This window comes from Pteropus vampyrus, unplaced genomic scaffold (assembly GCF_000151845.1).
Source record: "Pteropus vampyrus isolate Shadow unplaced genomic scaffold, Pvam_2.0 Scaffold1, whole genome shotgun sequence".
Lineage (NCBI taxonomy): Eukaryota > Metazoa > Chordata > Mammalia > Chiroptera > Pteropodidae > Pteropus > Pteropus vampyrus.
Genome location: NW_011888782.1, coordinates 10068765 through 10079593, shown reverse-complemented (window position 1 = coordinate 10079593; position 10829 = coordinate 10068765). Strand labels below are relative to the sequence as shown.

General features: G+C 34.9%; 1 protein-coding gene across 2 annotated transcripts in view; it reads right to left on the bottom strand.

Moving 5' to 3' along the window:
- Positions 1 to 728: 728 nt before the first annotated feature.
- NR1D2 (nuclear receptor subfamily 1 group D member 2) overlaps positions 729 to 10829 on the bottom strand; it is a 29441-nt gene continuing 19340 nt past the window's right edge. Inside the window, exons 7-8 of one of the 2 annotated variants that reach the window (XM_011357445.2) lie at positions 10071 to 10281; positions 729 to 4104 (exon numbers count right to left, since the gene is read on the bottom strand). In XM_011357445.2, coding sequence (XP_011355747.1) covers positions 3908 to 4104; positions 10071 to 10281 — 408 coding nt within the window. In that variant the 3' untranslated portion in view covers positions 729 to 3907. The remainder of the gene's footprint in view (positions 4105 to 10070; positions 10282 to 10829) is intronic. The other variant, XM_023531824.1, reaches the window with a different exon arrangement.

The following is a 10829-nucleotide window of genomic DNA, read 5'->3' as shown; positions in this document are numbered from 1 at the left end:
CCTGATCAACATCCGAAGTTGATTACTTTTTCCTAGCAAGTACCCCATCCAACGAGCCCCAGGAAGTGCTCAGCACAGAAAAATGGTGGGGTTACCTGGTGGAGGAAGTTTGGGAAAAACTGCACCCCACTAAACCCTTCCGTAAAAGATTCACGACTCAGATTCGCTCATTTGAGAACAAGATTGACATAGACTTCTCGGTGACTTTGTTTTTCCCAGCATTTCCAAATTTGCTTAAGCAAGAAGTCCATTTCTCCCACCTAACATCAATATTCACAGAGAAGTGGTGGATTTCACTGGCCTGGGAAACCACCACAGGAAATGCTGATGCAAGTAGCTCCCTTAACTTTGCCAGCATGGCGTGACTCCTCAGAAAGGGAAAAGGAGGGGGAATGTCCTGCTGAGGCGCTTTATCCCATTCGTGGCCAAGACTGATTTTTTACTAGATCAAGTACCTCCCCTTCCTCTCTATCTCCTTCCTAGAAAGATTACCTTATCAGATACCACAAAGCCCCCGCAGCTGGCATTGTAGAAAAAGGCAATAATCCTGCTGGAATCACTAAACAAACTTCAAAACCTTCTTTCAGTAAAAGCTCTGCCTATAGACATTTCCCTATGCTAAACTGGAGATTTACATAAGAGATCTTGCTATGCTCAAGGGAAAGTAGTATGTTAAATTATAAATGGTCTTACAAAAATGTCGAGATAAAAAGATACCAAAAACCATACTTGGTTAGAAATATTTATTATCCCCGCCCCCCATGTACAGATTACTTTTCAGAAACATGAAGGTATTATCCATATCCTCATCAATAGCAATTGGTAGAAAATAAACTTAATTCATATCGTGTCAACAATATATTTGTCATTTTTTTTAAACAATAGCCGTTTTATTTTTCCATGTTAGTTCAAGAATAAGCTTCGAGTTTTATTTTGGACCAAATCAAGACAATCTTTGTTTTTAGGTCATTTCCTGACAGAGCCCCTCCCCCCAAACCCCTAAAAAAAATTTCATATCCTAAGCGATAAACTCCTCTTGTACATTCAGCAAACTTTATATTGGAAAAGAAAAAGAATAATCAATAGGTACTTACTCTCGTGCACAGTAATAAACCTAGCTGAGTTTCTACACCTTGCTTTGCAATGTTTACATGAAATAAATCATATCTTATCAAGTTACAATGGTAATTTCTTGAAATGCAGATATGAAAGTTATATTTAATCCACTGAAATTTCCTTCTAATTTTTTAATCTGTAATTAAACCATCACCATTAAGAAAAGCTTCATCCCAAGATGTTTCCCCCTTTCCCTCAGCTATTTCTCTCTAAAAGCTTGAATCCTCTCAGATCGTGTAGAGATACATTAAAAGCACAGGAAAAAAAAGTTTTAGCTTGTTGACATAATGCCCTTAAGTTTGCTGACATAATGCCCGTATTTTAACTTTAAAATGTAAAATCAGAGTTAAAGCATCACTTAATACAGTACATTATTAATCAATCAACAGTGTCCCACCCACTTGGAAGTTTTCTAAACTGGTTGTCTTCTCTGCATTTAGTAAGTTTATGACTCAATCAAAGAATGTGCTTGTAATAGGCTGCTGGTTTAATTTGAGAATTAGAAGTTTCAATATTGGGCTATTTTCAAATGTAGAAATGCTATGAGTGGCAGATGAACTATTAATTGTTTCCCATTACCTAAAGGAAGAATTCATTCAAATAAAATTTTACAAGACAAAATGCAAATCTATATACCTATACATAGATGTATACGTGTATATATCGAACCTAACTAAGGTTTTATAAGCAATGCTAACATAGTTCTGGTTACACATTCCTAAAGACTTAGTAATTATTTTAAAGATACATGTTATAAAGAGGCTTATGCAAAAGGCAAAAATTAAGAATCGACATGATCTTTGAGGTTTTCAGTATTACTTCAAAAAGCTGTTTCTATCCCCCACAGAAGAAAACTATGCATTTATCTTAGGAAAAAAAAAAAATTATAAAAAGATAATGCTATCATGTAAAGAATTCACAAAAACTATACTGTATATCCCATAAAAGTCATACCTATTTAAGGTAAATCACAATTATGGTTTATATTGTATTACAGACATCACCATCACCTTCCCTCTTTAATAATGAGAGGGTTTAACTTTTTTTTAAACTTACTTAACTAGTGCCCCAGAAATTCAAGTCCCTGTAGCAACAAGTTAAACAAGATTACAAAATAAGGCATTCTGCTCACATGTCATTAAAGGAACAGGCTGAGTATAGTAAAGTGGGCTCTTTTCATTTTCACAATTTTATATAATCCAAAAAAATTATATAGAAGGCAATCTTTACCAAAAAATCCCAATTAATTGCTATTTTCTAGGTAAACAGAAAAACATACATAAAATCCTCAACTTTGGCTATTTCTCCTACTGCCATAAACAGAGGTTAATCTTATCTATTCAATAAAGCCCAAGTTAGAAATGTGAATGAAATGTCTTAGACTATCCCATTTCTAAACCTGTAGGTCATGCACTAAATGAGTTTCCAAATTATAGACTAAATCTAATTTGACAAAATCCCTGTAGTGTTATTTAGGGAAAAAAAATGGACTCAGAACACATTTTCATTCTCTTTCGCTCTCTCACACTCACACACACGCATGCACACATACACCAACATAGTAAACAGTTTTCTTAAACATTGACTGGTTCTCCAAAAGAATAAAAATATTTATCATCAAGCTGCAGCATGTGTATAAGGGGCAGCAATGCAACCTTTTTTAGGTAAGAATCTGAATAAATTTTTCAACAACTAGTACCTTGAACCAAAGATTTTACTAAAGATGAACGCTAAAATATATATTTTTTGAAATTTGGACTCAATTGCCTGTTGCACTTTTATATTAAGTGTTGCTTAAACAAAAATAGAACATAAATTCAATATTCTACTGTCTAAACATTTAATGCAATGGTTATGTCATCAACAGGTAAAATGCACCTAATTGGGTCTTTTGACACCTCTTAAGTTTATTGTATGATAAAGTTCTTCACAGTTTAAAATATTGTGAAGAAATATATTTATGTATAGCTATATTCACATACATATTATGTACACATACTATGTATTTGATGTACCCATAAACTTTGAATATGTGTGTGCCAGGACAACACCGCACACATATGCAGGAACCCTGAATAATAGATTGGTGTGGACTGGGAAATGATTTCTCAGAAAGGCTTACAAATAAGATTATTATAATGAATAATTATAACAACAAAAATTTTACCTTATTTACATAGTGCCTATCTCCCAAGAGGTAAATATGCTTTATAGACATTTTTTATTATCTCTGTGAGGTGGGGCATTGGGAACACTATCAATTCTCATTTTCCACAACAAACTAACCCGCCCAGGATCACTCTTTAATGGCGGTAGAGTAAAACAGAGACATGGAAACCTCCTAAAAGTCTCCAATTACTAGATCAAATAGTCTTGCAGTGAGATCAAATTTCCATCACACAATAGAACTTCCACCACAAAAGAATAATTTTTATGTCCTCATATACTTGTGATTGTGCGTTATAGTTATACCACAGGGAGATCGAAATGGTTTTTGGTTTGGCAGATGAAATAAAGTCTAACATTCAGTGTAACTATAATTCAGTGTAACTTCTCCAGTTTAAGTGCGACACAGCTGATTGGTCTATCATGGAAATGCGGTCAATGTCTAATCACGGCTGAAGAAATCTCCACCCAAACAGCTACTGCATGATCACAGAGATGGCCTACAACCTCGCATTGTCTTAAAGGTCTTTTCTATGTCCACGTATGATATACACATATAAATAAGCATTTTAGCACGAAATGTACAGTTAGCATGAATCAGTTTGTGTTTAAATAAACAAAGGCCTTAGGGGTGAACTTTAAAGGCCAAGAGCTCTTCAGAGTGCATGTTGTTTAAAGATCGAAGATCTGGCAACTTTAGAAGAAGTTTTGTAAAAATAGAGGCCTCGTTTGGATGGTTTTTCATTATTAAGGTCCTTAGTGCACGGATGAGGGTTTCCTGCAAAGCCTCCACAGAGTTGACGTTTTCGATTCCAGATCGATCTAATGGAGAGTAAGGAATAGAGAGATATCAAGGAGAGGATATATTATTAATATTAAATATAAATATAACTTATTCATAAATTTCAATAAATTCAAAACAAGGTTTTATACATTGGAACAAAGGCAAAAGATAACTGGCAAAGTTTTAAAAATCCCAGTGGCAAATTTTTGTAGCTATTTATTATTCCAGAAAGATATTTTTATAAATATATCACAGTACACTTGATATATGAAAATTCTTTAGTGTTTAGGTATTTCTGTTCACAAAAAATCTAGAGGTTCTGATTTTTTAAATTAGATGTCATCTACTACTTCCAACTGCTTCTAATTGGCAAAATAAAATGAATAATGTAGTTTAGAAATATATTTTTATCTCATATGTAATATATCCACATTTGTATGTTATCATGTGTGGCAGACAGCCTCTCAAATAGCCTCCAATGATCCCCACATCCTTGTCCTTGTCTATCTTTCTCCTCTTGAGTGGGCCAGACTTACTGACTCACTACTAATAAGTAAAATGTTAGATTACAGAAAAAACTGTAGCTCCCATCTGAGGCATTCATTCACTCACAGAGCCAGATGCCATGTTGTGAGCTGCCCTATGGAGCTGTCCAAATGCTAAGGAACTGAGGCTGGTCTCCAGCTAACAGCCAGCAAGGAACTGAAGCACGCAGTCCAGCAACTTGCAAGAAACTGAATCCTGCCAACATCTGCCATGTATAAGCCTAGAAGCAGATCCTTCCCTAGTAGAGCCTTCTTATGAGACCGCAGTCCAGCCCACAGCTTGACTACAACCTCCTAAGAAACCTACAGCCAGAGGCTCGCATCTAAGCCACACCCACATTCCTAACCCTCAGAAATTGAGAAATGTATGCATTTTTAAGTTATTAAGATATAGTGTAATTTGTTATGCAGTAATATAGCTAATATACTATACAACTTTAATACTTAGTTAGAAGTAACCTGCATTCACTTTCATTTAGCATACTGTATTCATTAAGCTCATCGAACAAATGTTAATAAATTAGTAATTTAGTATAAACCAGCAATAAAAGAAACTACCTTAAAATTAGCCAAACCGATGTTTGCCCACTGACTTTTTTCATCAACAAGTTATTTCTTCCCTTCACAACGGGAGGCGGAAGTATGCAAGAAATATTCAACAGCTCCCAGTATAGGGAGCTATAGTTAAGAAAAAGACTTCTCCAAGGAAGCAAAATTCTCTGGCCATTTACCCCTTTTCTCATTTTTACGAGACTGAAAAAGTTTTCCATTTTAACCGATAGCTAAAAAAGGCCATCTGCAGTGCAAATACTTAGAATAAGGACTAAAATTTAATAGTAAAGTGGAAAAAGTTTGATTAACTCTAAATGCAGAAAAAAATGAAGAAAATAGGTTTATCTTACATTTAGTAAATTTGGATTATTATCACAACTATGTAATAGGGAGAAGAAGGGGTAATAATTTTTCAGACAAAATTGTTAAGATGGGCAAAAGACCTCTTCTCTTGACGTTTGACCTCGGCCATACAGCCAGAAGGGTCATCTTTGCAAAATTAAAGCCTTCAGTAATGCTTCTAATCTCCCCTGCCTTTAATATTCAAGTAATTGTTTTAACATCCTTGCAATTTTCTAATTCATTTACCGAACACTAATTGAATGTAGGTGGTTACTGTGATATGTGCTAAGGAATTAACAGTGAGCATAACAAACTAAAATTCTTTCCTTTAGAGAGCTTGTATTTTGGCAGAAGAAAATTGATTTCCATCTTATCATCAGTAATGCACAATACCAACAACTGAGAAAGAATGACAGTGATTCCCACAAACAAAATAATCTAGGTGGGCAAAGAAACAAAAAAGTGGGGAAGGATATTTGAGTTAGAAACAGTATTACAACAGGTGGTTGGTCTTCTGGTGAATATCTTGTGTTTGAATAAGGTACGCTTCTCTATACAACTCAGAACTTCAAGGATATGGACTCCTACACCTGAAAATGTAAACGTTATTAAATTTTTCTAAAACTTCAATATCTAAATCCAGGATTTCACGATTTCAAGACCAAACAACCTAACTACAAATCTAGCTAGATCGTAAAACAACAATCCTCTTGAAATTGCAACAATACAATACACGTACTGAAATGGAACTTCATCTTCTAAATGATGCACTAAATGCTACACTATACAGTTTAAGTCATGCTCCATCTATTTTCTACCTTCTTAGCTGGCGCTTCATCCCTCCTCTCCCAAGCCCATACTCCTCACCAAATCTCTTTATGTCATACTCATTTCCTACAGAAAGGAAGTTAAACTCCTTCGACAAAAACCTCTACAAGGGCAACTAAATCCCCACCTAGATGAACCATGGTCTCACACCTATATGCCAGTCCCTAATCTCCCATTGGAAATGACTGTTAACATTTCACACAATCTGAAAAATTTACTTCCCAAGTATAATTCCCCTACCCTCCATAGTATAAGATTTTTCCAGTCTCATGGGAAAATATCATGTTTGAGATTTCTCCCTCCCTTAGCAGATAGAGCTATTCTGTTAACAATCAGTATAATGGAAAGCCTTTGGAGCTAGACTAAAGGAATTCAAATGCCTGCTCAGCCAATTATTAAAACTTCGACCCTGGGCAAATTATTTAATCCTTCTGTTCCTCAAATTCCTTGCCTGTGTAACTGAAGACACCCTGTCCTAGCTCACATCGGAGGTCTATTGTGGGGATAAAACTACATAATAAGATCTAGAAATTAGCTAGCATTTCTTCTAACAACAACCAAAACAAAAACCAGAAGGCAGCTGTAGATTCCAAGAAAAACAAAAAGCTATTCTAAATATGATGCAAACTATAATTGTGAGCAATTAACAGAAAATATAAATGAATAATCCATTTGTTATCTGATACTTGGAACGTTCCTCCTGAAGGTAGCACAAATTTAGGGCAGAGATTTATATTTCCTTGTCTACCTTTTCAGCCTCACTGTGGGCACTATTTACATAATCATAACACTGTAAACACTAATTTTTTATTTTTCAATTTTTAGAATCAACTGATAAATAAAATATGGAAAATAATCACAGCTATAGAAAGGAATGTAAATATTTTAATTATTGACAATATAAAAGAAATGGTATAGCAAAAGAAGCCAGGATATGAAGAAAAGAAGGTACTGTCTCCCTGTATAATGAGAAAATTCTATCTAAACTGAGATAATGTAAACGTGAAGGATCAAAGAATGTGAGCATATTAAAATTATAAATAAAACCAATAAAGTAACTGAAAAAATAAAATGAAAATTGAGAGGAGAAAGTGAGAGGGTACTTTTATTTATGGGTTCTACCTACTAAATAAAAAGAGGTGTAAGCATAGTATTTATGGCTGGATGGGCAACCATCAGAACAATCAAAGAGAAAGATGGTTAGAAACCTAGTTCTCTGAAGAACAGGTTGGGAGTAGGAAAAGAAAAAAGCAATTTTTCATTTAATATTCTTCTGTAGTTTTTGAATTTTGTTTTCCTGACTAGATTCTGCTTTAAAAATAACAGTTCTTTTTAAGTGGTAAAGATTTAAATTTGACATGAACACTATCATACATTTAAGTGAAAATATATTATTTTAAAATGCATGGAATTGTGCCTGTATATGCTGCTTGTATATCTTCATATATAAACATAATAAAAATAAGAATGCATATATTCTTTTATAATCTGTTTTCCACTTAGTATGTCAGACATTTCTTATATACCATATCTCAATAAGCAGGCAAGTGGATAAATGAATGGATAGGTGAATGGATAGAGAGAAATCCCCAATGTTAACAGTGATGGTTTTTGGTAGTGATATTATCATCTTTATTTTCATCTTAAAATGTTTTAATTTTTCAAAGAATCCATATTACTCTTATGGTCACAAAACAAGTCTTTTTCAAAAGGAGGTTAAAACAAAATAAAAAGTAACATTCCTAGTGGAAAATACAAAAGAAGTAAGTAGCACAGTTCCTAGCACAGAGCTCCCCTTCAACCCTCTGCCTTCATTTCTTCCTCTGAACTACCTCTGGGACAGTGTCCCTCCTCCCCCAGCTCCTCTGCTACAACCTATTTCAGAAGAGTTCATTCCACTACCTCATTCCTGAAGTTATTTCAGCAGTCTCTCAACTCGACTCTCCAGCTCTCATGACTTATCTGTCAAATCTACCCAGGATAAAAATGCGGACCTGATATTAAAGCATCGCTGTGTTAATGCCTGATCATTCCTCCACTGAAGAAGTTACACTGACTTTCCACTGCCCCACATTTCAATTAAAACTCTGCTTAGTTCTCATAGCTGTCATTCCATAACCTGGTACTCCCCTAACTTGCAAACCTTCTGCACCCCTCCTCTTCGATGTACACATCAGGCTGTGGCCTCTTCCCCTGCCCTATCTCATGTTCTCGCACATCACTACATCATTTTTTTGCTGGGAAAACCTAATAATCCATCCTTCAAATTCCAGCTCCACTTCTATATTCCCCACAAAGCCTTCTCAGATGATTTCATCTTCCTTCCTTTCCTTCCTTCCTCTTTACCTCAGTCAGAATCACAGTTTAGTACATAAAGCTTTTTGTTAGTTGTCTCTAAAATTGAATATAAATGCTTTGAGAGCAAGCTTATGTCGTAACACTTGCTCTCTCCCCACTCCCCCCAAGCACCGAGCACATAAAGCCTATTCATCATATAAAGCAATTAACAAGTATGGATTACCTTTAGTTGCACAATAATAGATTTAATCTGATGTTAACTCAAACTATTACTAATTACTTATCAAGAGACTCTGTGAAATGGTAGAGGTATTACAAGGTTCCTGAGAGAACAGGAAGTTGCTGTCCCCTTACTGACACAGTCCTTCCACATGACTGCCATATAAGCGCACCTTTAGCTATCCAGGTAGAGCTGAGCAGAAAAGGTAGCCAAATTATGCTTCCAAATGGCATAAGTCTTTATTTATACCACTGACACATAAGCCCTTTATGACAAAGAACTTACTCTCCTTAAGAGTTACTGATTTATAGTTTAGCCACATAAGCAGGGGTCAGAACTCATACTTTCATAGTGCCTAACACTTTTATACAGTAGGAAGCAAATGGAAAGCTTAAAGCACATCATACCAAAATACTGTAAAATCCTCAACAAATGTTTAAACTAAAATTAGAGATGCTTAAAAAGTGTCTGACACTTATTTACATGCCTCCAGGAAAGTCACTGTGTCTCAATTTTAAATTTGTTATTGGGAGTAAATTTTGCCTTAATAGCCTGAATTGAAATACTTTGGTCAGAAATAACTGCAATATAATGCAAGGTGGTAAGGAAATTGAGAGAAACATCATCAATTACCCTCAATATTAGGACTCAAAAAATGTTGGTGACTCATTCAAGGTACAATCCCTGTCTTTCAAAGGATGGGAAAAGTAAGACCCAAAGGGATAAAATTACTTACATCCAAGTCACACATAAAACTCAGTGGCGAAGCTGGGGGAACCCCTACAACTCGTAATTCACCAATTGTAACAAATCATACTAATATATTTTGATTTCAACATTTTCAAGTAACCCACATAATATTTTAATTAAAACTCAGAATTCATATTGGAACTACCTACCTGGAGATATACCGTGTTGTAAAAATTAAATCCAAGTAATAACGATTTAGACGCATAAAAAATTATTAGAAAGAACTAAAGACTAAGAGTGGTAAATAAGAGGCCCAAATTTAAATATCATTTATTTTTATAAAGCGCTTTTGACTTTTACTGTCATGATAACAAAAATTAATTGTTCAAAAACAGATTAACATAGTTTACCATCTTCCTTAATGCCTTCTTCCCTCCACAGAGCTTGCTGGAATCTAGTTACCTGCCAACTTCTTCACAGTTGGTCACTATATTATAGGTGTGGCACAATTTTGAACCAGCTGGCTTACCTGCAGATACCAGGACAACTGCTGTAAACAAACTCATCTCTTCGTCACTAAGTTGGAGGGCATTCAGCTTCTCACTAAACTCAAACATCGAGTTTAGCAGATCACCAGCTCCCATTGAGTGTAAATCATCCACACTATACTTCTTTCCACTTAAAAAGGTGACAGTACGCTCTTTTGCATCAAATAATGACGCAAACCGCACCATTAAAACCTGGAAAAAGAAAAAGATTTAAATGTATTTGGAATTCAATAGTAATGCTAAGGAATAACTTAGCATTCGAGTCAGTAAAAAGCACTCTACATATAAAAGAAAGCTATAAAGGAAAAACTGAGTTTATTTTCACCCAGAATCATTTCCTTAAGGCAAATTCTCTACCAAAGCAATAAATATTCCAAGAACATCAAAAAAATTCTAGCCACCAGTGGCAGAATGCTTAAGTCCTATGATACTCTGAAACTCTATTAATAAAGATTCTGAAATGCAAATACAAAATTAAAGCAGGCAATAATGCCAAGAAATTTGAAACTGGGCCTTAGCAAAAACACTAAAGAAACTAAGCTACTAAGTCACATAGTCTCCAAGCCCCAAGTAAAAAGAGCAATATTTCAATGCAGTAACACTTGGAAACATCAAAACACCAAATGGAGCCAAGGCAAACGCAGGGGATGAACTCTAATTAGACTACTTCAAGAAACCATAACGCCAAGAGATAATACACAAACTATCACAGTAAAAGTGTTTTAGACACCAAGTTATAA